Source organism: Raphanus sativus, chromosome 7 (assembly GCF_000801105.2).
Source record: "Raphanus sativus cultivar WK10039 chromosome 7, ASM80110v3, whole genome shotgun sequence".
Lineage (NCBI taxonomy): Eukaryota > Viridiplantae > Streptophyta > Magnoliopsida > Brassicales > Brassicaceae > Raphanus > Raphanus sativus.
Genome location: NC_079517.1, coordinates 9237241 through 9263042, shown reverse-complemented (window position 1 = coordinate 9263042; position 25802 = coordinate 9237241). Strand labels below are relative to the sequence as shown.

The window sequence follows — 25802 nt, the reverse complement described above, 5'->3', positions numbered from 1 at the left end:
GTAGGTGGTCTTAATTAATTATTAAAATTTATAAAATATAAGTGTTTTACTTTGTTTTAAAATCTGTTCTAATTTAACTTTTAATGACATATCGTGTCGACTGCTTTAACAAAAAAAACATCTAACCAACAATTATAATCTTAATCTAAATCTAATTCCTAGATTCCACGAATTATCTTTCACTATTATTCACAGTTAGACATGAAAAGTAAAAGAGTATTGTGAAGGATTGTGTCCGTAATCAGCAATTATCTCTTGGTATGCTTAACCAGAGAGTGAGGAAGCTGGTTTAGCCGGTTTAGGTAATAACCAGGTCACATGTGTTGCACGTGTGTAGTCTTTGTAAACGACTAAGATAACGTCGTCTTCCTCCTCTTATCTTTGTGATCTTGATGAGTCTGTTGTAACAGAGCACAGAGAGAGAGAGAGCACCATTGTAACCGATGAGAGCTCTAGTTTGAGTTACTCTAGTGGATTGCTGGCTGAGCCAGCCCCGGTGAGTATAGCGGCTTTTCCACGTTGGAGGAGTGCGGTGAACACCGGGTAAACAATCATGTGTCTCTTTCGTTTGTGCTTGTTCTTGATTGTTCTTAGATTGATCTCCAAATCCGAGTAGATTCATGGTAGGAATCTCACAAATTGGTATCAGAGCCTGGTTTTAGCTATTCGTGGATTTGGTGACATCGCGAGCTTTGGTGATGTGGAATCGGCGATACGGAATCGAAGGAAAAGATTCGGGTGAAACGAATCGCATCGTTGTGAAGAACAAGATCGTTACGGAGGAAGAGCAAGGAAGAATCAGAGGATCTAGATTCTCCAATCATCGCGACTCGAAGAGTAAGATCGAAGATGAGTTCCGAGGTATGCGACGGTGTAACGCGAGGGAAGGTACGCGACTGTGCAAGAAGACGGAAGGATGAAGATGATCTTGGAAACACTCGTCGAAGTTACAGAGAAGACGTCAAGCTCGATAGGAAGAACTCAATCAGATGATTTCAAGATTATGAAATCATGAAGCAGTAAGTTAAACTCTCTACTCTCCGGTGATGAAGATGTATGTTATTGCGAGAAGAATATGGAGCTTGCAGGTTCTTAAGACATCTCAAGTACAGAGAATAAGAATCAGAGTTTGAAGCAAGCAGTATCAGGTTGAAAAGGAAGCTGCTACAACAGAATGAGATTGAAGAAGGAGATTGATAAGTGGTTGAAAGCTTGTTCAAATCTCGAGTTTAAATCTGCTGCAATCACAGAGATACTGTGATGAGATATGTTACTGTTTCTGGAGGCTCATGGATGGTTCTTCAAAATCAGAGTGCAAGATAGGTGGAACACAAGATTTATCTACAGGCTTTATCGGTATTAAGTCTAGATTAAGGTACAAATCCGGATGTACCTTGATCAAATCAGTTTGGTAAAGGTTTGCTATCAGTTTGGTGTTCAAGCACATTCAAGACAAGTAAGCTGTTGAAGTGAGATTCTTTACTCTAGGGGACGCCTTAGTTTGAGGACTCTTTGGCTTATTTGAGAAATGGTTAAACGCTCTGTGGTTTTGAGAAGAAGAGTATATGCTGTTATGAAGCAATGGTTTTCTGCAGATTGTTGGGTTGTGAAACCTTAGGAGGATCAAAGGTTTCAGGGTAAACGGTTACGATTTCAGGTTAAGTTTTCAGAGGTTTCAGTCGCAGGATTATAAGTCAGATTCATTGGGTAATGAGAAGCTTCTGGTTGTAAGAAGAAAGTGTAGGAGGCAGCCTGGGTTTGAGGTATCAGTCGTAAGTTCAAGGGATCAGACATGTGTGTCGAGGTTGGTGTCATGCAGGTTTGATCAAGTCAGATATGGGCTGAGTACTGTCACGAAAAGTGGTGCAGTAAGATGGTGAGCTTTCAGGGTATGAAACATGAAGAAGGTGTTACAGGAAGAGCTTAAAGGAGTCAACCACAGTCTACACAAGATCAAAGAAAGGTTCAGGAGAAGAAGTTTCAGAATCTAAAGAAATCTGAGAGGAACTTCAATAAAGGGTTTGCCAGAACGGTTTGATAATGAGAAAGCTACAAGTGAGAATGAGTGATGGCAGCGCAGCAAGTTGGAGTTCTCACAGGCCATGAGGAGATGAACGTCAAGGTACAAGGACAAGAGTCATGGCGCATACTGATGGTAGAATCAGTAGAAAAGAAATCAGTGGAGAAAAGGTTTTCTTCTGTTATTTTTCCACTAGTTCATGAGTCAAGTAAACGGAAGCTTGGCTGGTGTTTAAGGATGACAGGAAAGACTCAAGACAGCAAGGAGAAGTCACAGGATATTCATCTAGGGTAATTTTGCAGTATTGTTTACAAGGAAGATCTTTATTTCTGCAAAAGGAGATGAGAAGTTTTGTAAAGGAAATTTCAGAGACTTCAAGTTCTGAGTGGGTTCATCAGAAGGCACAGCAAGGAGAGTCAAGATGTCAGGGATTATCACAGTTACAGTCACCCAAAGGAAGGAATGGTCAGAACATTCAAAGCTGGCACGGTTGAGTGAAGCATGAAGAAAAGCAAGGCTTATGTCAGGTCCTTTGATGTAAAGACATATTTTGAAGTAGCTGCAGCGAGAGGACCTGTGTGTATCATCAGTTAAAGTGCAGAAGGTTTAAGTTTTGAGAATGGAAGCTAAGTGTGAGAATCAAAAGTGAAGTCTGAATGAGTTTTGCTTCAGGTGGAGTCTTGTTACTACATGGTTTGTAGTGCACACCAGCAGGTGTTTTTGACTCCAGTGGGAGCTTGGTTTATTCAGAAGGTCTCACAGGTTATTTCAGTTTGATGAGGACAGGATAATCAGTTTGCAAGAGTTATGAAGATTCTGGTTGGTTCAGTGTGGTATGATGAACAAAGAGTCAAGTGCAGACAGTTGTCATCATCAGATTGAAAGCTCAGCGAGGTTATATGCAGATGAGTTCAGTGGTTATTGGATACTGAAGAGTGTGTAATCAGCCAGCCAGTGTGTTCATCACAGAAATGCTACAGAGTCGTCAGTTCAGAGACGTCAAGGCAGGTATACTGAATATATTCTTAAACAGAACTAAAGTTTTGTTTTGCAGGTTCTACAGAACAAAAGGATACTTAGTTCAAGGTGGAGCTGCTTCACAGATGATCAAGTTCTATCAAGTTCAGATCCTCAAGACTAAGCTACAGCAAGAAGAAAAGAGACTATAGAAGTGGTTTGCAGAGTTCTTTGAAGGCAGAAACTGAAGGAGATGGAAAGCAGAGTTTCGATAAGTTTTCTCAAGGGTAATACTTCAGTTTTAAAGGTCAGAGATTGTTTGCTTGTAGTAAGGACAACTACAAAGGACTTCTGAGTTGTTTTAAGTGCATCATATGAAGGCTTGGAGTAATCTTCTCAGTAAAGGCGCTTGGGTAAATCAAGTGAAGGTATAAAGATCAGAAGCATGGTAAAATGAAGCTGATGGACAGAGAGAGATTGCAGTGAAGTCTAGAAGAATCAGAGATGCAGGTACAGAGGTATTTTGGTGAAGTTTGCAGGCGGGTAAGAGCCATTGCAGGTCACTGGATCAGAAGAAGTGTCTCAGGGGTATTGCGGTTTTGTGAGTTTGAGACAGGGATAAAGAAGGCATCAAGTGGTTAGTTTTGGTTAGTTGAAGATTTGTTGATGCAGATCAGTTTGAGCAGAATTTGAACAGAGATTATCTACATCGAAAGTCTTCTTATCCGAGTTGAGTTAGGCGGCGTGTCCTGCTATCATCAGCAGCGGTGTAGTGTAATGTTCAAGTCCAGTAAGTTCAAGCAGGCAGAGGTGTTCAGTTCTTCAAGAAGTCTCGAGCATTGGATTCACAGTTTTTGGCAGTATAGTTGGTGATCTTCAGTTGCAGCAACAGTTAAAGGTGGAGCTTATGGTTTTATCTTGGTGGTGTTGTAGAGTGGTCATCTAAGGTTCAGGTTATGGAGAATGCCAGAGGAGAATCAAGTTGAGTATAACTCAAAGGTGTATGGCTCTTGTTTGCAACCTAATAAGACTTGAGATTTTTTTTTTTTTTTAATAGCTCAAGATGGTGGTGTGGTTCATGTTACAGCTAGAGTTCAGTGAGTATGTCAAGTCTGTTTTGGGAGTTAATCAAGAGTTTGGAGGCTGAAGTTACTGAAGCACAGAGGATCGGTTTAAAGGTTCTCAAAGGAAGCATCAAGGAGGTTTTCAGGTTGTATCAAGACATATACTTAAGGGACGCTTGGAGAAATTTGAAGAAGCGTTGGAGTTGAGTGGTGAAGCTCAGGTTGAGCAAGTTTGCTCAGAAGATAAGAAGCTGAATGAGTATTATTCAGGGAGATATCAAGCTGGATGGGTTTTATTCAGGAAGATATAAAGCTGAGAAAGTAATATCTCAGGAAACTGCAAGAAGATGCATAGGATGCGGGAAGATGCAGAGAATGCAAGGAGTTGCAGAGTAGTTGCAAAGACGTTGCAGAGAAGTTGAGCGGGTTTGCTCCTAGAGTCGGAGGTTGAATCCGAGATGATCCACTAGAGAAGAAGCTGATGAAGGACAAGGTGGAGATTGTGAAGGATTGTGTCCGTAATCAGCAATTATCTCTTGGTATGCTTAACCAGAGAGTGAGGAAGCTGGTTTAGCCGGTTTAGGTAATAACCAGGTCACATGTGTTGCACGTGTGTAGTCTTTGTAAACGACTAAGATAACGTCGTCTTCCTCCTCTTATCTTTGTGATCTTGATGAGTCTGTTGTAACAGAGCACAGAGAGAGAGAGAGAGCACCATTGTAACCGATGAGAGCTCTAGTTTGAGTTACTCTAGTGGATTGCTGGCTGAGCCAGCCCCGGTGAGTATAGCGGCTTTTCCACGTTGGAGGAGTGCGGTGAACACCGGGTACAATCATGTGTCTCTTTCGTTTGTGCTTGTTCTTGATTGTTCTTAGATTGATCTCCAAATCCGAGTAGATTCATGGTAGGAATCTCACAAGTATTATCATAAACTAGTCAAGCTTGGATAACATGGGATGCACAACAGAGGATCTCACCTTACCTGGGCATCATAATTCATAACATCCATCTTCGTGTCCCAAAGAATATTGGTCAAGTCCATAGTCAAATTCTTACACCTTCTTCTCTCTCTTCCTATCATTGCGAACAGCCAAAGGAACAACGAAGACCAAACTGACCCTCATGTTTGTTCTGTAGATTGATTTCTCAAATACTTCTGGAAAATCTCAAAAGTAGTCGCTATGCAGTCCCGTGAGTTTTCTAAACACAACAAAATGATGTTTTCTCTCAGATTACTAACCTTTTCGTTTTCCTCCGTTTGACTTAAAAAAAGGCTAAAAACCTTTTCATTTTGTTTTAGAATACGATGTTACTACTCTGTACCAAGAAGGGCAGACTCGTTGGTTGAAACCTCCCGAGGTGCACTTCATTTTGCTGAATCATGAACGATATCAGTTAACTGATAAGCCACCTCATAAGCCTTCAAGTAAAAGCTTTTTGACTTTTGCTCTCTTTCTTTAGAGATGGAACGAAAACTGGCTTTTCTTGACATTTTGCTCCTGTCTCATCAGGTGGATCTTTGTTTCTTTACAATAAAAGGGTTCTTAAGTTCTACCGTGTTTGATCAAAAAAAAAAAAAAAAAAAGTTCTACCGTAAAGATGGACATCAATGGAAGAAAAAGAAGGATGGTAGAGCTATTGCTGAAGCTCACGAACGGCTTAAGTTTTTTTAAAAAAAAATTACTTCAATTTGTTGCTATGTTCGTGGCGACTAGATGTTGATTTGATAATAGTTGAAGATTATTGCTCTACTTTTGTTTCCAAGATATTTTGTCTTTTTTTCTACTTTAGATATGCAGGGGGTCTCTGATATGTTGAAGGCTCTAAACAATTTAGTAAGAGTTTTTTTTTTTTTAATTACAAAATTTGGAGGTCTTTTTTTTTTTGTCTGGATCGATTATTATCAATCATTATGCTATTACCTATATAAATTTTTCTTTAAAAAAAATGGAGGCCTAAGCCAATGTTTCACTTCGATATGCTCAGGACCACCTCTGTAGATATGTTCTTTTTAAGGTTGCTAATGATGTTTGTTTATGAAACAGGTGGGTAACGCGGAGGCTTTACAATGTTATTATGCACATGGAGAGCATGAGCCTTCTTTTCAAAGGCGTATCTACTGGATACTAGATCCGTGAGTTTCTGTATACTCTTTCTCTCGTTAGATATGTATGAAAAATGTATACTAACGTATATAAGTTTACTACTCGGTTTATATCAGGGAATACGAACACATTGCCCTTGTTCATTACAGGGATGTGAGTGATGTTAAAGAGGTGACTTTTCTCCCATTAAGCTATATTTGTTTTTACTATAAGCATGACTCTTTGTAAAAACAGGCTTTAACTTTTTCAGGTAAAACAAACTGGTGGAACTGTTCTGCAGTTTTCACTGAATCCTTCAACTCTCTTTACAAGTCCAGGCTACAGTAGTCACTGCATTGGTGTCTCTAGCGACATACGTCATCAGCAGCATTCATCTACTTCGGCGGCGGGCAACGTAGAGGTTAACTCTAATAGTAACGGAGGAGTTGAGACCCGGAAAGGCAGTGGAAGAAGTTCTTATGAGCGGGAGGCTTTAAAGAGGCTTGAGGAACAACTTAGTCTTGGTGATGATGATGATAATGTTGTTCAAAACGAAAGTTTGGATAGTCTCCAGTTTCTAGATATTGAACACCTTGTTCCACCAGCAATTGTACATCAGAGACCAGAGACTAGCAGCAAACTAGGGAGATGTTACGGAGGGTCTGTTGGACCCCAGTATAATACTGTTGGTCCACTCTACTATCATAAAGAGAGTTTGGAGAGTCTCTTATCTTCAGAGTGTAGTGAGGATACCAACCACCTTGCTCAACCAGCAGCTGGACATCAAAGACCGGAGAGTAACAGACTGGAGCGATGTTTAGGAGGGCATATTGGAGCCGATTATCACTCCAACAATCTCATGCTCGTAAAGAATGATTCAGGTAGGCCAAAACTTATGCATCATTAAGTTTCATTATCAGTTTTTGTTTTCTTTGTTACTGCTTCATCATTCTTCCTACAGATGGTAGTGGAGGGAGTGGTGATCAAAAGCCTAAGTATTGGAAAGATGTGCTGGAGGCATGTGATTCTTCTATAGCTCTTACCTCTGAGGTAATCCTCTCATATAATTAAATGAAATGTGGGATCAAGACTATCTTAGTATCTGTTAATTATAGTCTTCAGTAAAAGAAAAGAACTATGAATCTTAGGAGTAAGATTTTTCAATCTATAATGTTTTTGTTGAAAACAGGGAAGCACACCAAGTTCAGCGAAAGGATTGTTAGCTGGAATGCAGGAAGATTCTAACTGGAGTTACAGCAACCAGGCTGACCAAGGTATGTCATCTGCTTTGCTTTAAGCATTCCGTTAGGCTTCTTCATACCTTGTTTGACGTTGATTTGTTCTGATTTAAAAATCAGCTACACTGTTGTTGCCTCAAGAACTTGGTTCTTGTTTTGAACTTCCTACTTGTTATTCTGAGCTGAGAGCTCGGGAAAATAATGCCGACAACAGTAGAATGAAGCAGCCTTTCGAGCAAGTAATGAGTCAGACGGTTGCATATAAGCAAAAGTTTACTATCCAGGACATATCACCAGAGTGGGGTTACGCCAATGAAACTACAAAGGTCTATTCTCTTAGTCCATCCTTGATAGATTCATATATGATTAGAACATATGGTTGGTGAGTAATTGGATTTTTCATTTTAACAAAAGCAGGTGATAATCGTTGGATCATTTCTCTGTGATCCAAAACAATCTACATGGTCTTGCATGTTTGGGAGTACTGAAGCTCCTTTCGAGATCATCAAGGAAGGCGTCTTACGGTGCCAAGCCCCTCCATGTGGCCCTGGAAAAGTCAATTTATGCATTACTTCTGGAGATGGACTCTCGTGTAGCCAAACAAAGGAGTTTGAGTATCATGACAAGCCTGACACATCTTCTTTCCCCAAGTGCAGTCGAGATGAGCTTTTGTTACTTGTAAGGCTTGTGCAAACACTTGTATCAGACAGTAAAAGTAACCTAGAGCCGTGGAGCCATATCTTAGAAACGGTTCTAGATGGCACTGCAACATCATCAAGTACAGTTGATTGGCTTCTACGAGAACTGCTTAAAGACAAGCTGGATGCGTGGCTGTCTTCAAGAACCCGCCAAGATGAAGAAGATCAACCATCTTGTTGTTCTTTGTCAAAGCAAGAACAAGGCATTATTCATATGGTTTCAGGCCTTGGCTTCGAGTGGGCACTCCATATAATTCTTGCCTGTGGAGTCAGTGTGGATTTTCGTGATATTAATGGATGGAGTGCTCTGCATTGGGCTGCACGTTTCGGGAGGTAAGCAGCCTAGATATGACCACCAACTAGCCCTTTTTTTTAGTTCTTTGGACTCCTTTGGTATTTAAAAATTTGGTTAGGTTTCAGTTTGCTTATTTCGGATCTGGTACTGGCTAATATCCGAGCTAATTTCGGATCTTAGATCCGTTTTTTTTAGCTAATTTAGGAGAAAAAGTCAGAAAATTCGAAGTTTTCTGATTAAATATCATATTTTTATATTCTGATACAAATTTGGATAACTCGAATAATTTTATATATTTTGGATAAAAAAATATTCAGCTAGTTCAAGTTTTTTGGGTATTTCAATTTATAAATAATATTTATAAATTATTTGATTATTTTAAAACTAAATAAGTTAATATTTATAAGTGCATAAACTATATTATAGAAATTCAGTTATGGTTGGTTTTAGAAATATAAGATAGTATCAAACCCGAACCGAACTTCATTTTTCGGTTTGGTTTCTCGGTTCTGGATAAATGTGCCCATGCATTAAGAGTTTAAGACCAACACTGTCTTTTCTTTTTAGACAATAACTGATACTGTTTTCTCTGTTGTGGCAGTGAAAAGATGGTAGCTGCCCTTATAGCTTCAGGGGCATCAGCTGGAGCAGTGACTGATCCCACTGCACAAGACCCGGCTGGTAAAACCGCAGCTTCAATAGCTGCCTCTAATGGCCACAAGGGTCTTGCAGGTTATCTATCAGAGGTGGCGTTAACAAACCATCTCTCCTCGCTCACACTCGAAGAAACCGAAAAATCTAAAGAGACTGCTCAGTTGCAAGCAGAGATGACTTTGAACTCCATCTCAAAACGAAGTCCATATTCACTTAAAGACACACTAGCTGCAGTGAGAAACGCAGCTCAAGCAGCTGCGAGAATCCAAGCAGCGTTTCGTGCACATTCGTTCAGAAAGCGACAGCAGAGAGAAGCAGCTGCTTACTTTCGAGAGTATGGGATCTATGCAGATATTAAAGGCATCTCGGCCATGTCTAAGCTAGCGTTTGGAAATGTAAAGAACTACCATTCGGCTGCTTTGTCTATTCAGAAGAATTACCGCCGGTATAAACGCCGTAAAGAGTTTCTCTCGCTTCGCAAGAAAGTTGTGAAGATACAGGTGGGAAAGAAGATGGTTGTTTCTTTCTCATTAGCCTTTAGCGTTCTTCTTTATTAACTTGTTATTTGTGGGCAGGCTCATGTTCGAGGTTACCAGATAAGGAAGCATTACAAGGTTATCTGCTGGGCGGTAGGGATATTAGATAAGGTTGTGCTGAGGTGGAGAAGAAAAGGAGCTGGGCTAAGAGGGTTCAGGCAAGACGTGGAAGACAGTGAAGAGGAGGAAGACATTCTCAAGGTGTTCCGTAAGCAGAAAGTAGACGTTGCAGTGAACGAGGCTTTCTCACGTGTTCTGTCGATGGCTAACTCTCCAGAGGCTCGCCAGCAGTACCACCGCGTGCTCAAGAGATACTGTCAGACAAAGGTGAGTTTAGTCCCATTTCTGTTGGGAATGATGGATGCGTTGGGGACTCTCGTCTGTTGAATGAATCTTTTTATTCTTGTTTGCAGGCTGAGCTTGGCAAAACAGAGTCATTAGGAGCAGGTGGTGACGAGGATGACGATTTGTTTGACTTGGCTGATATGGAAGATGACAGTTTGTTTGCACTTTAGAGGTTTCAGTAGTGTGTAGTAGTAAGATCACTAGATCTTATGAAGTTTCAAGTGTGAGTAGTTCTGTAAAGTTGCAATGAAGAAGAAAACAAGGAAGAAGATGTTCTTCTTACTTGTTGGTAGTAGTAGTGACTAGCGTCTGTAAATGATTTCTTTACAAAACAAATATGCATTTACTTTGTTTTTATTTTACATGCATTAAAAAGTTGATAAATTCAATAACGGTCAGCTTAATTATTTTTAAGAAATTTTTCAAACTTTGAAAATATAAGTTGGAGAGATCTCATGAGATATAAAAGATCAAATACATGAATAACAGTAGTGTTTAACATAAATGTCAATGCTTTTAATAATTTACTAGATTTTGTCGGTGTGTGAGATATTTTTTTTGATAACTCTGATATATGGATGCTTTCGAAAGAGATCCGACTAATGTTTAATTATCGACCACCGGAGCTAAGCCGGAAAGTCCTCCGAAGACATCTAAAAGAATCATTTTTCACCCCAATTTAATCTACAGTGGTCAGCACTCGAACCTAGATGACCAAACTCGGATGGTTCTTATTTTTTAAGTTCAAAATTTTAAAACTGAACCATAACTAAATTCAAAGCCGAACGGATATCAGAATATTTTAAATATAATAAAATAATTAATTATTTCTATACGTATAAATTATAATTTATAAACTAAATACTATTCAAAAACCTTAATTACATGAACATTTTTTTCCACGTTTAACTCGGGCTTTAGAGTTTTTCCAGTTATCAAACTATTTCTAATTCAGTTTTTATTTCAGATTTCATAGAAATAGAAATTCAATCCAAACCCGATACTACCCACAAATGTTTTGTTTCTAAATGGATCATAAACACTATAAATATTTGGGCATAGTTAGTTGGTAATTTTAAAATATCTTGTTATAGTTATCCTAGATCTTAGGGTGTATGATGAATGAATTAGGTGACATATTGTCGTGTATAGTTTTTTAAAAAATATTCTACTTAAATGTAAATTTTTTTGGCTAAAATAATTATTAAGAGTAAGTTGGTCCAATATTATGTTTCTCTTTTAATAATAATAATATTATTTGTTATACATGCTAAAATAAGAAAATAAAATGAAAAATGTTAGGTGGTGTTATTGGTTAGTGGATTTAAATTTAATTCATTTGGTTTTATAATGTAGTGTTATTCAATGATTGATTTTAAATCTTCTATCAAAATCTTGTGTTATTGGTAAATGTATTTTAAATAGTTTGTTAAGAGATTTTAAAATCTAGTGTTATTGGTTTTTATATTTACAATCTCTTCACTAAAAGAATTTGAAATCATTTGTTATTCAATATAAAATTTAAATACAAAATTTAGTAATTAATTAAATATGATGTCATCTATCGGTGGCGGAACGAACCGAAGAGGAAGGGTCGATTGATCCCTATGATTTAAAAAATTTCTCTTGCATGCATATTTTATCTCTAATATGTGGCTGATTTGGATAAATGCAGTATTTTTAAAATTGGATCGGCCTAGAATCAGATATATAGTCGGACTGGATTTAATAATTGGTTCGGCCATGAACCAATCACGTAATCAGATTAGTTCTCCAAATTATTAAACTACTAAAACTATCAAAAATCTTTAAATCATTTATATGAACATAGAACTAATTTATATTTATAATATTTTATGTTCAAAAGTTATTTATGTTTTAATTATGTATCATATTTATTAATATTATTTTTAAATTTATATACCAAAAATATATTGAATCAGATTTGATCTGGTCGAATCATTAAACCGAGACCAAAAAAATTTCGGTTTCAGACCGCCTTTAAAAACACTGGTTAAAAGAATGTGATGTTGACCCCAGTGCTCCAAGATCAAGGCTTGTCTATTGAGCTTCGAAATGGGCTTAAATTTTAATTGTATTGGGTTAAGTCTCGTTGAATTCATAAGACTAATACTCTCTATGTCTATTGAGCTTCGAATGGGCTTAAATTTTAATTGTATTGGGTTAAGTCTCGTTGAATTCATAAGACTAATACTCTCTATCTAATAGGGTTGACAAAAAAAACTGATGTCACCGACAAAAAGAGAAATCTAGCAACAGCAACAAATTTTATGAGAGTGTGACACGTGCATTTAATTAATGGACGCAAATGATGATGGTAAGAAAGCAAAAGAGAGAGAAGAAAAGCACATGATTCTCATTTGACGTTTTGTCGTCTAATTGGCCCAACGCGCACTTTAGCCACCACTGCTCACCCTTGCATCTCTTCTTCCTCTTCCTCTTGAAGCTTCTCCTCCTTCTTTATTGAGAGACACCAAAGGCATCTTCTCTACTTTCTCATCGTAATCTAATCCGTAAGTTTTCCATCTTCTTCTGCTCGCCGTGCTCGCGTAATGATTCTCGCTGATTATCCGATTTTTGGAAACTTTTTTGATGATGATCTTTTAGGTTTTGGATTTTTCTAATTTTTGTTTTCGAATCTGAATCAATACACAGAGTGTTGAAAATCACTTAGCTCTTGCCGCATGTGGGGATCGCAATCGTCTTCGATGTACAAGAGAACGTCATCGAGAGATTATTCTCCAGCGGTCGACGTCGAAGATAACAACAACTCACGTCTTTTACTGGTTGATGATGACGTCGACGTGAGCAAGGAAACGGAAACCACAAATCCGCCATGGATCTGCTCTCTCCCACACGTCCTCGTCGCTACGCTCTCGTCTTTCCTCTTCGGCTACCACTTAGGGTTCGTCATCATCATCCTAATCCTTCCTTCTTCTTCTTCAATATTTGCTATTAATGATGACTTGTGTTGAATTTTGTGATACAGAGTTGTTAATGAACCGCTTGAAAGCATTTCTTCAGATCTTGGCTTTACTGGAAACACATTAGCTGAAGGTATTTGGCATATTAGTTTAGTTACTCATCAACTCATCACCATATCTACTTTGTTTATTTATTATAATATATGTTTCTGTTGGAATGTTGAAGGCTTGGTGGTTAGTGTGTGTCTTGGTGGCGCATTTATCGGTTCTTTATTCAGCGGTGGAGCTGCTGATGGACTCGGACGACGGCGAGCCTTTCAGCTTTCTGCTTTGCCTATGATTTTAGGTGCTTTCGTTAGGTATTTTTGTGTGATCCCTTTCACAATATTGACATTGTTTCCATCAGTTTAATAATTTGTTGCTTATGCTGTAATATCTTTCTTTCTCTCTTAGTGGAGTTAGTAACAGCTTAGGTGTCATGCTTTTGGGAAGATTCTTGGTTGGGACTGGCATGGGTCTTGGCCCTCCTGTGGCTGCACTATATGTCACAGAGGTATCGCCAGCTTTTGTAAGGGGGACTTATGGAAGCTTCATACAGATAGCTACATGTCTGGGATTGATGGCGGCCCTGTTTATAGGGATTCCAGTCCATAGCATTACTGGTTGGTAAGAAACTTCATCTTTTGTACGATCTGTCATAGGCTGTTTATTAGTAGAATCACCTTTTGGTACGCCTCTGTTGATCATATTTTAGTAAGTTATATATATCGTTGTGGTGCACAGGTGGCGTGTCTGTTTCTGGTTATCAACCATTCCTGCTGCAGCACTCGCTCTAGGGATGTTCTTCTGTGCCGAGTCTCCCCAGTGGCTATTTAAGGTCCGCTTTACATTTCACAACTTATACCGAATATGATCACAGAGGATTATGAACTTTTTTTTTTTTTTTTTTTTTTAATAGATAATTATATTTAGCAACCCGAACCGGGAATTACAGCGTCAATTACAAGCTTAAATCAACCAAAATGTTCTATATCAGACCTAACTAAACTCGCTTCGCTCGCCCACTTATCCGACGCCATCCGCAAGCTTCGCTCGGAAATCCCTAGAATATCAAGCACCGTTCTCTGCCGATAATGTTAACCACTCGAATGTGGGGTTTACCTAGTTGCCTAGGATGCCGGTTTTCTCATGACATCACCGTAGTAGCTGGATTTTGAGGATCTCTTCAAGCTCATAACTTAAACTGTCTATGAAGCGTGACCCACGGACTGAGAGGGAGATAGCAAACCTTTTTGAAGTGCCATCAAACTTCAGAACCGCAAACAACAGAGGGAGAAAGACGCCTAACCGAGGGACTACTCAGCTTGAAAAAAGACCTCTACCCTCCTGACAAACGGATTGCAATGGAGGTGACACCAGTACAAACACTTCACAACCCTGCAAAAAAGATAGAGATTAGCCTACAAAGAAGACCAAGAAGCCTCCTCTGCACGCAGATGACTAAACTCTCCCAAGCCTCCTCGCCTTCTGCTACCCGAAGACTCAAATGAGTAACAGAAAAGCGACTTGGTCCGAACTTAGAGAACCTAAGTCGACCCTTTCTTGAACTGCAGGAACACTCCGCGCTGGAGACACGCATAGCGACTGACAGGAAGGGGTGAAAGAAACAAGACCACTCGCGATAATGGTCCGAAGAATGCACCAGACATGAGAACTAATCTGCAAGGAAAGAGCAACCGCAAGAGACAACGAGAACACTGTCATAGACGACAGATCCTCAACCGGCTCCGAAATTGCATACGCCAAACCACAGAGACGCAACTGTCACACAACCGCCGCGAAACTGTGCACGCACCGACGTAGAAGAGACGCCGCCTCTCCTGGTCGAAAGCAGACAAACCTTCGAAGCAGGACACCCAGCTCCGGCGAGAGAGAAAGCTTCACAACCCACTCCACATCGAGGAAGAAGCCTCGAGATTTAACTACCGAACAATTGGAACGAGGAGAGAGAGATCCCGAGTAACACGCACCACCACCGCCATGGAAACCAGACGGATCTACAAAGAGAAAAAAGAGAAACGCTGGATTCCAAACCCTAAAAGCCGACTCCGATCTAATTCACGGCCTTCAACGCCTCGTCTCGCCTCCAGATACAGCCATACCCACTGGATCTATCTCCCCCCGGGAGGATCTAGGGTTCCAGTTTCATGACCGCTCCACAACTCCGACATATCGACGAGGAAGACTAGTGAGAGAAAGAAGCAAAAGAAAAAAAGGGGGGAAGAGAGGAGAGGAGGAGCGCCTCCGGCGGTGGAGCTAACGCACACCGGGCCAACTGCCGATGTCTCCAGTCGCCGGAGCAAGATCTTCTTTTTTTTTTTTTAGTTTGTAGTGAGAGGCGAGAGAGATTTGTGAACAGTAGAGAAGAGAGAGAAACCCAAGGATTATGAACTTCACACCAATGTTGCCGTTTTTGAGCCTGAAAATTGCAGAGTTTCTACAATACTGCTCCTCTTTCTTTTCCTTTTGTGATCATTATTTATGAAAGTTTCCTCATCTTATGCAGCAAGGGAAGATAGCTGAAGCGGAAGCTGAGTTTGAGAGGCTGCTTGGAGGATCTCATGTGAAAACAGCTATGGCAGAATTACACAAACTAGAGTTAGACAAAACGGATGAGCCAGATGTTGTGACTCTCACCGAGCTCTTATATGGTCGGCATTCAAGAGGTATAATATGTTTTTCCATTTTTCGCGAAGAAGTAAATGCAAACATGTAATGTATTCTTGTCTTTATATGTTACCTGTATAGTACTTTGTTATTCACTCGTTCCTTTTGCAGTTGTTTTTATTGGATCAACCCTGTTTGCTTTGCAACAGCTATCTGGTATAAATGCTGTTTTTTATTTCTCTTCTACCGTTTTCAAAAGTGCCGGAGTTCCATCAGACATGGCCAACATATTTGTCGGAATTTCAAACCTCTTGGGTACTGTGACCTTCTCCTCGACTTTTTTCCCTTCTCCATCGACTTCTCGGTTATATGGATCTTGTTTTTAACAGTGTTGTGATTATCAGGGTCTCTAATCGCAATGGTGTTGATGGATAAACTAGGAAGAAAGCTTCTTCTCCTTTGGAGTTTCATTGGCATGGTGTGTTACTACACATTTATTCGCGTAATTACCCTCTTTCCTTTTTGTTCTTATTATCAGTGCTAATGTGATCTATCGTGATGTGTATAGGCAGTAGCAATGGCACTTCAAGTTGGTGCGACAAGTTCATACTTGCCACATTTTCCGGCTTTGTGTTTATCAGTCGGTGGAACTCTTGTGTAAGAAGTCTCTTTTGAATCAGATATTTTGCTTTTCATCATTTCTGGTGTTCTAAATGCAAAAACAATATTGTCATTTTCTGATACAGGTTTGTGCTAACATTCGCCCTAGGAGCTGGTCCAGTACCAGGTTTACTCCTGCCTGAAATCTTCCCAAGTCGAATCAGAGCAAAAGCTTTGGCTCTCTGCTTGTCTGTGCATTGGGTAATAATAGTAATAATAATAATAACAAACTTGTCCTTTTTAATCATCACATGGATTGTGCTCATAACGTTGCTTAACAATGTTGTTTTCAGGTCATAAATTTCTTCGTGGGGTTACTATTCCTGAAATTGCTTGAGCAGCTTGGTCCTCGGCTACTATACTCGATGTTCTCAACGTTCTGTTTAATGGCAGTGATGTTCGTGAAGAGGAACGTGATCGAGACTAAAGGGAAAACACTTCAAGAGATTGAGATTTCTCTACTAGCCAAACCATGAATGTGTGTTTCCATTTTCCTACCTATTCCTTCACACTGTACTGTCCACTGTTTGAGTTTGTAGATCAAAATATGCTCTAAATAAGATACGATTGTATTTCTCGGTAGCGTTTTGTTAAAATACCCTTATCTTTATGAACTATTTGAATGTAAATTTTAGATGAGCATAGCAATGAAACTTCACAATTGGGGTTGTGTTGTTGCACAGTCGTCGCTCCTTTGGATCGGTGGGGTCTAAGGATGAGGCGTTGTTTTTAAGTGTTCTGTGGGCTATGGAAAGTTTAGTGAGCCACAGATGTTTGAAGGTTCACTTTTCATTTGAAGGAAGTGCTTTGGTGAACGCCATTAATAGACCAAAGGCGTGGCCTTCCTTCAAATTTAAAGTTACAGAAATCAGATATATTCTGGGTAATTTTTTGGAGTGGAAGGTTTTCTTTGAATCATTTGCAGCAAATAGGGGAGCTAGACTTATTGCTCAGAGTGCAGTGAAAGACAGATGGTTTCAGTCTTATGTGGCTCTTGGTCATCCCCGGTGGCTAGTGAATGGTTTTTGACAGGGAGGGCCGTTGTATATTTTGCTGGTCCTTTAACTTGTGTTGTTGATGATACCTCTTTTGTATAACATCTGTAGTGTACTCTGTTATGGCTTCTGCCTTTTAATGAAAGCTTTAGATGGAAAAAAAAAAAAAGCAATGAAACTTCACAATTATCTTACTAAATAATTAAATCTAGCATTTTCTTATCAAAACTGTACAATTACATCTTTCTTCTGCAATTGCAAAATCTTATTTCCGCAAGAACTGTTAAATTATATTTTTATAAAACTGCAAATTTAACTTTTTCGCAAAAAACTATGAAATTTCATTTTTCATCAAAACTGTGAATGTTATTTTCCATAAAAAACGAATAATCAAATATTTAAAGTTTTAGAAACAATAATTAAACTATTATATATATATATATATATATATGAGATTTTCTTAATCGTTTTTAAAAATTGATTATTTCATTTATAAAATATAACCAGAAATAATCACCTAAATTAGTTATTTGGACAAAAAAACTTAATAATATTTTGACATTCAACCCAGATGATACAAACTTTTGAAATTTGACCTATAGCTTTTGCACTGTTAAACCAACTTGCCTAATACATAAACCATCTTTTATCTTCACAGTGTTACAGATAAGAGACCAAGTTTTGATATGTCGTTTAAAATTTGAGATTAGGAATGCAGAAAGAAAGATTTACAAGAATATTCCCATCCAGAAGAAACTCAAAATGTATATCTAATGTAAAAATATTATTATTTAAATATTGAATTTTTATTAATTAAAACCCCCAATCAAAGATGAATAATAAAAACCACCTCATATAAAAATGTTACAAAATAAATCCTTTAACTTAAACTTATAAACTGTTAATGTGTGACATTCTTCATCACATGTTATTGGTCTTGTTTTTCGACTAATTTAATGAATTTACAATTATTTTATTTTATAAAATAAAACATTTTTTTGTTAAAACGCAAAATTGCATATTCTGTCAAAACTGCAAATAATATTTTTGTTGAAACAGCAGATGTATTTTTTCACCAAACTTACTAAATTTTATTTTCTTACTAAAACATTAAAAGTGCTTATTTACCAAAACTCTGAAAATGTGTGTTTTATTCAAAACTGAAAATTGCATGTAGCATGCAAAACAAATAGTAATGAACCCCTTTTATTTAAAAGGTAATTTTAAATATAAATTTTTAAATATATAAGTTCTCAATTGAAAGCATTATCAGCTTTAGGTTGTTAAAGTATGTGCATGAGCAACCTTGGCGAACATTTAAATAAAGAAGAAGTAGAGAGAATCGGAAGAATGGGCAATGACCCTGAGGGATAGTTGTAACACTTTAAGTTTATTGTATGTAATAATAGTAAAAAAAAGGGAAAATTCCATAAAAATATTCGAACTAAATTTTGTTAAACTTTTTAATACCCAAACTTTTTTACTATCCAGTTTAATACCCTAACTAATTGTTTTGCTCATTTTGATACTCAAACTTTTAAATATGTGCCCACTTTAATACCAAAATTTTATTTATTTTAATAAAAATACTAATAAGTTTTAAATAAAATTTTCAAAAATCTCTAAATTTACGAAACAAACTCAGAAAATTCTAAATTTTTTTGGTGCTTGAGAAATAAAAGTAACTAAATTGTGTAAAATATTAAATTTTGTAATAAAATTTTTAAGTTTTAAATATTGTATTTAGTTTATTTTCTGAAATAAAAAACGAAAATTTTATTTTTATCATTCAAATTTATTTATTTTTTAAAAAATAATTTTTCCATGGTTTATCTACCTTCTTTTCTAAATCTTAAAATAAAATTAGAATTTTTAATATTTTTTTCTTAGATTTTAGAGATTTTTTAAAATTTTATTTGAAACTTATTGGTATTTTTATTAAAATAAATAAAGTTTAAGTATTAAAGTGGGCACAGATTTAAAAGTTTGAGTATTAAAATGAGTAAAATAATTAGTTGGGGTATTAAACTGGATAGTGAAAAAGTTTGGGTATTAAAAAACTTAACAAAATTTAGTTCATGTATTTTTACGAAATTTTCCCTAAAAAAAAAGAGAAACCTTAGCGGAACATAAATAAACTGATAGAGAAAAAAAAAACCACCATACAAAAGACCCAGTTAACATGCATAAACATAGCCGAATATAAAGCCAATAATTTTTATTTTACTTGACCACCCTACGAAAAATAGACAACGAGGCGAGGAATAATTTGCTAACCACTCATTTAGAAAGAAAAAAGAAATGACAAAAACAAGCAAAAAATAAGCTTATAAATTCCCAAAGACATGAGCTTGTTCTCCAAAAAGAAAATCATCAACCAATAAAACCTGATACATCGTTTCTCATTGTCAAAGCCAAAAAAATATATATAGAAAAGTAAAGAAAATGAGAGCCTCGAGAAGACTCTTATGGAAACTATCTGTCATTGTTTTGTTGGCAGTCTATTCTCAACCATCCTTCTCTGAGGAAGAAAACTGCCCAGCCAATGCTGGTTCATCCGAGACTGGGAACAGACGCGAAGCGGCTGAGCTAAAACAACCGGAACAAGGAAACCTTCCTGAGATGAATTGGCCAGGAAAATGGGAGTTATTCCTGAAGAACTCTGGCGTATCCGCTATGCACGCCATTCTTATGCCAAAGATCAACCAAGTGCAGTTTTATGATGCAACCATCTGGAGAATTTCAAAGATCAAACTCCCTCCTGGTGTACCTTGCCATGTTTATGACACAAAGACAGGTGCCACTGATTGTTGGGCTCACTCCGTTCTCGTCGATATCGAAACCGGAAACATCAGGCCTCTCGCGGTAATAAAAACTACTCATTGCTACTGTTCTGCCAAACATTATGAATATTTGAAATATGGACTCTAATTACATGCTAAATTTTTCTTTCAAGTTATGTTTGGTTGCTAAACACACCAAAGTGTTTGGTAATTTATCGCAAATCTTGTCTAAAAGCACCCGTTTCCACATGCTTAAAATACATATCTGAATATAATTATTTTAAGATTTGATGGGAGTTTTTATGGAAATAATATTTGGCAGCTTTCAACGGACACATGGTGTTCCTCAGGAGGCTTAACCATAAATGGTACATTGGTAAGCACAGGAGGGTTCCAAGGAGGAGGAAACACGGCGAGATACCTTGCGACCTGCAAAAACTGCGGCTGGGTGGAGTATCCAACGGCATTAGCTGCAAGGAGATGGTACTCAACCCAAGCCACTCTCCCTGACGGCAGATTCGTCGTCGTTGGAGGCCGAGACGCTCTCAACTACGAGTACATCCTTCCCGAAGGGATGGACAACAAGAAACTCTACGACTCGCCGCTCCTTAGAGAAACAGATGACCCAGCAGAAAACAATCTATACCCTTTCGTTTGGCTCAACACCGATGGTAACCTCTTCATGTTCGCCAACAACCGTTCCATCCTTCTTAACCCCAACACAAACAGAGTCATCAGAGAGTTCCCCCAGCTCCCCGGTGGTGCTCGTAACTACCCTGGCTCCGCCTCCTCCGCTCTTCTCCCTATCCGCCTCGGCACCGAAAACCCCGCCGTCATCCCTGCCGACGTCATCATCTGCGGTGGCGCCAAACAAGACGCGTTCTACCGAGCCGAAACCAAGAAGGTCTACGAACCAGCCTTGAAAGATTGCAACAGGATCACCATCACCAGTAGGAACCCCCAATGGATCACCGAGACGATGCCGATGCCACGTGTCATGAGCGACGCTGTCCTCCTCCCCAACGGAGAAGTTTTAATCATCAACGGAGTGAGACGTGGAACCTCGGGATGGGGTAACGGCAGAGACCCAATATTCACCCCGATCATTTACGCGCCGAACAAACCGTTAGGCCAACGTTTCAAAGAGCTCGCTCCTTCCCCTATCCCCCGCGTCTACCACTCCATCGCGGTCGCTCTCCCCGACGGCAAAGTCCTCGTAGGTGGAAGCAACACTAACGACGGTTACAAGTACGACGTCATGTTCCCGACCGAGCTCCGCATCCAGAAATACTCCCCGCCTTACCTCGACCCGGCTCTCGCCTACTTGAGACCATCCATCGTGAACACCGCCACACCGAAACAGATCAGGTACGGAGAGAGGTTTAACATAAGGATCAACCTTAACCAGAAAGACGTGACGAAGGAGAACGTTATAGTTACAATGTTGGCACCACCGTTTACCACGCACGCCGTGTCGATGAACATGAGGTTGCTCATGTTGGGTATCTTTGATATCAAGAAAGAGGTTCGCGACCTTCATCAGATCCATGCCGTTGCTCCTCCCAGTGGAAAAGTTGCTCCTCCTGGCTATTATCTTCTCTCTGTTGTCTACCAAGGTGTTCCTAGCGTTGGAGAATGGATCCAAATCGTCTGATTTTTTTAGTTTCCTCCCAGGATAATTTAATAATGACCTTATTTTTTTTATACCAACCCTCACCCATAATAAATGTAAAATAAAACCATATTTTTGCTCATTGTGAATAAGTTTTTTTGATACTCTATAATTACTGTAAGTTTTTCTGATTGATATATAAGAGCATTGAAGTAAAAGCTGCCATGAAATTGAGAAAGAATTTGTAGAAATTAGCAGTTGTATGCATGAATTTTATTACCCAACTTTTAAGTACCATTTTTTTTAACATTAAACTAGCTCTTCCATGTCACCATATAAGCAAATAATACAAATAAAATAGAAAATTTTTCTTGGATAGTCTTTTTAGTTTAAATTAAAAATTTTAAAAAAATAAAACTTCTTTGGTTGTTTTATTTTTTGAAAACTATTTTTATGACAAATTAAAAATAACTATTGGAGAGAATTACCCATATAAATATTTACAAATTTAACTATTTTATTTTTATAATATAAATATAAATTTATCTGGTTTAAATATTCTAACTTTCATATAAACATTATAATTTAATAAAATCAAATAATATAAAATTTCACAAACTCTACTAATAATGTGCTTGATATACTTCTGGAAATCTTAAAATTTAAATATATTATGCGTTTTACACCAAAAAAAAAAATATATATATATATATATATATTATGCGTGTAACAATCTGATTAGTAATGGAATCGTGATTCCAGATATCGTGATTCATGAGCATCGTTCAATTATGCACTAACAATAATCAAAAAGAAAAGGAAAATGCTAAAAATTGATAAACCTGCTCTCCTTTTATTCTATTTTTATAAATCGACAATTAAAAAAAAATAGGGGATTGATAGAGCTTTATCTTCACCGTTGGCTTCACTCGACGGAGGTTCAGAATCACAGAGACAGACTGTGAGGATGAGGATAATTTCAATGGCGTCCACCACCATCCGACCTTCCCTGGGCTGCTTCTCTGCATCTCCTCGCTTCCCCTTCGTCTCCTCCCGGAATCTCTCTCGCCCCACCCTCTCTTCTTTCTCCCGTAATCCTCTCCACTCTTTAGATTCATCATCAATCGTTTTTAAATATATATGGAATCGATCACTTGTTTCAATTTGATTTTAGATTTATCTTTTGTTTTGTTGTTTCCACAGATGTTAATCAGTCAAAGGCTTTGACTGTGAGAAGAAGCGTAAGGTGCTTAGGAGGAGTAGCTGAATCTGGAAACGCGGCTCAAGCAGTTACGGAAGAGGATCTTCTCAAGTGGGTCAAAAATGATAACAGAAGAATGCTTCATGTCGTTTACCGTGTTGGCGACTTGGACCGCACTATTAAGTACAATCTGTTTTTTTCTTTTTCTACTGTTAAATGCCCAAAAGAGATTATTAAACTGAAAGCCATATCTAATTGCTGGCAGATTCTATACGGAATGTCTTGGGATGAAGCTTCTACGCAAGCGTGATATACCGGAAGAGAAGTATACTAATGCTTTCCTTGGTTATGGTCCTGAAGATTCACACTTCGTCATTGAGCTCACTTATAGTAAGTGTTTATTATTAAGCCCCCTCTTTGTTTAGCTTTATGGCTTGGCTTATGTTTTAAGTGTTGTTTTTTTTTTTTGTTTTCCAGATTATGGAGTTGACAAGTATGACATTGGAGCAGGTTTTGGTCACTTTGGTATTGCTGTCGACGACGTGAGCCGCCTTGTTGTTTGCCCTTTTACACTTCATTTGTCTTTGTCTTTATTCCCTAAGAATTGAACTTTCTTTCTTTCGGTTTCCAAAAAAATAGGTGGCGAAAACTGTAGAACTGATAAAAGCCAAGGGAGGGAAAGTAACAAGGGAGCCTGGTGCTGTCAAAGGTGGCAAAACTGTTATCGCCTTCATTGAAGATCCTGATGGTTACAAATTTGAACTCTTGGAAAGAGGTCCTACACCTGAACCTCTTTGTCAAGTTATGCTCCGTGTTGGTGATCTCGACAGGTCCATCAAATTCTATGAGAAGGTTAAAGTCCTATGGAATTCTTGTGATATAAGAGAGTCGAATAGCTGGACCAATATGCGTTTTTATCAGAATGCATTGTTATGTTCTGATCACATGTGCTTCTTTCTTTCTTTATAGGCTTTTGGAATGGAGCTTCTGCGCACAAGAGACAACCCAGAGTACAAGGTAACATGATATATGCCTCATGAATCTAATTCCTACTCGTGTGTGTGACCGTAAACTTCACTTTCTATATGTATTGTTTTTTTTTCTGTTCAGTTTTACCTGCAAATCCTACTAAGCTTGTTTGTTTGATTGGTGTGGTTTGTTTTGTTTGTGTTAACTCGATTAAGTGTTTGTTTGCAGTACACGATAGCTATGATGGGATATGGTCCAGAAGATAAAACTGCAGTCCTGGAGCTGACATATAACTATGGTGTCACTGAATATGATAAAGGAAATGCTTATGCTCAGGTAATGATAATTTTTTTTGACATTTCGGGGTATACAAAATCTCTTTCGATGTGGAGGTTGTTAGCTATATTTTTTTGGAACTTACAAAAATAATTATTGTCAGATTGCAATAGGGACGGATGACGTGTACAAAACCGCAGAGGCTGTAAAACTCTTTGGTGGGAAAATCACGAGGGAGCCTGGTCCCTTACCAGGTATAAGCACGAAGATCACCGCGTGTTTGGATCCTGATGGTTGGAAGTCGGTAAGATTTGTGATGCTGAGAGAAAGAGATAGAGAGAGAGGTTCATCATTTCCATGGAATTAGCTCTGAATAATTGTGTTCGAGTTGCTAACCTTTTGGGCTTTTCAGGTGTTTGTGGACAACGTTGATTTTCTCAAAGAACTGGAGTGATAGGAGAAAGGAGGCCACCAAAATGGCTAGTTTCATAGCCTATGAAGGAAACAGGAGGATGGGTTTTTCGTTTTACATCAGTTGGGGTTTCGTATATCTCTATCTCTCAGTGTGAGTATCTAGTTTGTTCAAAATGAATGATTTACTTTTCTAAGTCTAGTGTAGTTATTCTACAGAATTATCCCTTGTTGCGTCTTGTATATCACTTTTACTTGAACCATTATTGCCGCTGAAATAAAATGATAAGTGAATGATCGATAAGAACAGAACCAAAAGATATAATCCAAACTTTGGCAAAAGAAAGAAGAAAGGAGTGTTTGCAGAGTGTATAGATGGTTGACGAAAGGTTGTTGGTGAAATGACAATGTTAGTACTTTAGAAAATGTTCAGCGACACTCAGTTCGGAAGGCAAAGCTAAAACGACTAAGACAATTGATATAAACCTCTATTCTTCTCCGCATCTCTCCTAACTCTTTCATCTCTGTAAACTAGATGATTGTTTACCTGTCAATCTGTCATTCATCTCATTTTTCCAATGCGAGAAGCATTTATTCTCACCTGCGTTGGTATGAACTAGCATTTTTTTATCTCAATTATAGCTCTCACACAAAATCCAGTACAATATGTTTCCTGGATTGTTGTTGTTTCAGGCTAAAGAAAGAAGAAACGATTTATACATACTTCCATTTTACAATGACCGCACATGTTTATTGTGTGCATTAGTTCAAAGCGTCCGTTTTCAGTTTGGTTCAGGTTTTTAGTTCTTTCAAAAAATTGAAACGTTCGATTATTTATGAAATCCGATTTGATTTGGATAACAAAAATTGAAAACCGTATAATATCTAAATTTAATTGGATCAATCCGGTTATGGTGTGGTTACACCTTTTGATAAGTATAAAGTAATTCAAATTAAAAAATACAGAAAGTTAAGCTTTTCGAGTATTTCAGTTTTTGGATATATTAGATATTTGTGGATATAAATATTTAGGTTAAACTTTCTTTTTAGGTATTTGTTTATTTCAAAACTAGATAATTTAAATATTTCTGCTAATAAATTATATTTTGAATATTTAGATACTCATTTGATTCTTAATTCAGTTTCTCTGTTTGTTTTTGAATTTTCCTAAACTTTTTTTTTGTTTTAGTTCTTTCGATTTGATTTAGTTTGGTTTAACTTTTGATTTTCGGTTAGAATGGTTGGACTTAGGATTTATCATGTTTTCATCTCTTTCAGCTAAACCTACTTCCAGTCTCATTGATTAACTTTATGGAGATCAATATCTCACTGAAGACAGTCACGATGTTGCTTTTGATTAACCAAATATCTAACTTTTAAAATATTATTATT

The 25802-nt window shown here is 37.8% G+C and overlaps 4 protein-coding genes across 9 annotated transcripts; all 4 read left to right on the top strand.

Annotated features, from left to right (window-relative positions):
* The first annotated feature begins 210 nt into the window (after window positions 1-210).
* LOC108817396 (calmodulin-binding transcription activator 4) lies at window positions 211-10283 on the top strand. 6 transcript variants are annotated; one of them, XM_056991215.1, is made up of 16 exons: window positions 211-5072; window positions 5179-5232; window positions 5342-5467; window positions 5553-5586; window positions 5624-5704; window position 5882; window positions 6087-6175; window positions 6263-6317; window positions 6397-7006; window positions 7087-7175; window positions 7315-7399; window positions 7484-7689; window positions 7781-8394; window positions 8958-9510; window positions 9586-9873; window positions 9960-10283. In XM_056991215.1, the coding sequence occupies exons 2-16, from the start codon at window positions 5223-5225 to the stop codon at window positions 10059-10061; spliced, it is 2943 nt and encodes a 980-aa protein (XP_056847195.1). In that variant the 5' UTR covers window positions 211-5072; window positions 5179-5222; the 3' UTR covers window positions 10062-10283. The 6 variants fall into 6 exon arrangements, with proteins under 6 accessions (XP_056847195.1, XP_056847193.1, XP_056847191.1 ...); XM_056991213.1 differs by lacking the exon at window position 5882 and having other exon boundaries at window positions 212-3976; window positions 4065-5072; window positions 5553-5876; XM_056991211.1 differs by lacking the exon at window position 5882 and having other exon boundaries at window positions 212-4867; window positions 4978-5072; window positions 5553-5876.
* Window positions 10284-12265: 1982 nt separating this feature from the next.
* On the top strand, window positions 12266-16824 carry LOC108817959 (probable plastidic glucose transporter 2). Its single transcript, XM_018590792.2, has 12 exons — window positions 12266-12425; window positions 12568-12817; window positions 12902-12969; window positions 13063-13195; window positions 13290-13502; window positions 13620-13713; window positions 15403-15562; window positions 15675-15818; window positions 15908-15981; window positions 16072-16160; window positions 16250-16364; window positions 16457-16824. The coding sequence occupies exons 2-12, from the start codon at window positions 12597-12599 to the stop codon at window positions 16637-16639; spliced, it is 1494 nt and encodes a 497-aa protein (XP_018446294.2). The 5' UTR covers window positions 12266-12425; window positions 12568-12596; the 3' UTR covers window positions 16640-16824.
* Window positions 16825-19463: 2639 nt separating this feature from the next.
* LOC108817196 (aldehyde oxidase GLOX1-like) lies at window positions 19464-21766 on the top strand. Its single transcript, XM_018589837.2, has 2 exons — window positions 19464-20023; window positions 20264-21766. The coding sequence occupies exons 1-2, from the start codon at window positions 19604-19606 to the stop codon at window positions 21593-21595; spliced, it is 1752 nt and encodes a 583-aa protein (XP_018445339.2). The 5' UTR covers window positions 19464-19603; the 3' UTR covers window positions 21596-21766.
* A 643-nt stretch (window positions 21767-22409) lies between these two features.
* On the top strand, window positions 22410-24707 carry LOC108818482 (probable lactoylglutathione lyase, chloroplastic). Its single transcript, XM_018591468.2, has 9 exons — window positions 22410-22644; window positions 22757-22937; window positions 23020-23144; window positions 23232-23296; window positions 23394-23606; window positions 23724-23771; window positions 23952-24059; window positions 24163-24303; window positions 24412-24707. Exons 1-9 carry the CDS (start codon window positions 22521-22523, stop codon window positions 24451-24453), a joined length of 1047 nt encoding a protein of 348 aa, XP_018446970.1. The 5' UTR covers window positions 22410-22520; the 3' UTR covers window positions 24454-24707.
* Window positions 24708-25802: the final 1095 nt, after the last annotated feature.

Excerpts from the sequence above, each read along its gene's own strand:
- LOC108817196 (XM_018589837.2), top strand. The coding sequence starts at position 19,604 with ATGAGAGCCTCGAGAAGACTCTTATGGAAACTATCTGTCATTGTTTTG. Across the intron at positions 20,024-20,263 it reads GAAACATCAGGCCTCTCGCG|CTTTCAACGGACACATGGTG; the intron begins GTAATAAAAACT and ends AATATTTGGCAG.
- LOC108817396 (XM_056991215.1), top strand. Across the intron at positions 7,007-7,086 it reads GCTCGTAAAGAATGATTCAG|ATGGTAGTGGAGGGAGTGGT; the intron begins GTAGGCCAAAAC and ends TTCTTCCTACAG. Across the intron at positions 9,874-9,959 it reads AGAGATACTGTCAGACAAAG|GCTGAGCTTGGCAAAACAGA; the intron begins GTGAGTTTAGTC and ends TCTTGTTTGCAG.
- LOC108818482 (XM_018591468.2), top strand. The coding sequence starts at position 22,521 with ATGAGGATAATTTCAATGGCGTCCACCACCATCCGACCTTCCCTGGGC. Across the intron at positions 23,772-23,951 it reads GAGACAACCCAGAGTACAAG|TACACGATAGCTATGATGGG; the intron begins GTAACATGATAT and ends GTTTGTTTGCAG. Across the intron at positions 24,304-24,411 it reads ATCCTGATGGTTGGAAGTCG|GTGTTTGTGGACAACGTTGA; the intron begins GTAAGATTTGTG and ends TGGGCTTTTCAG.
- LOC108817959 (XM_018590792.2), top strand. The coding sequence starts at position 12,597 with ATGTGGGGATCGCAATCGTCTTCGATGTACAAGAGAACGTCATCGAGA. Across the intron at positions 15,982-16,071 it reads TTTGGAGTTTCATTGGCATG|GCAGTAGCAATGGCACTTCA; the intron begins GTGTGTTACTAC and ends TGATGTGTATAG. Across the intron at positions 16,365-16,456 it reads TCTGCTTGTCTGTGCATTGG|GTCATAAATTTCTTCGTGGG; the intron begins GTAATAATAGTA and ends TGTTGTTTTCAG.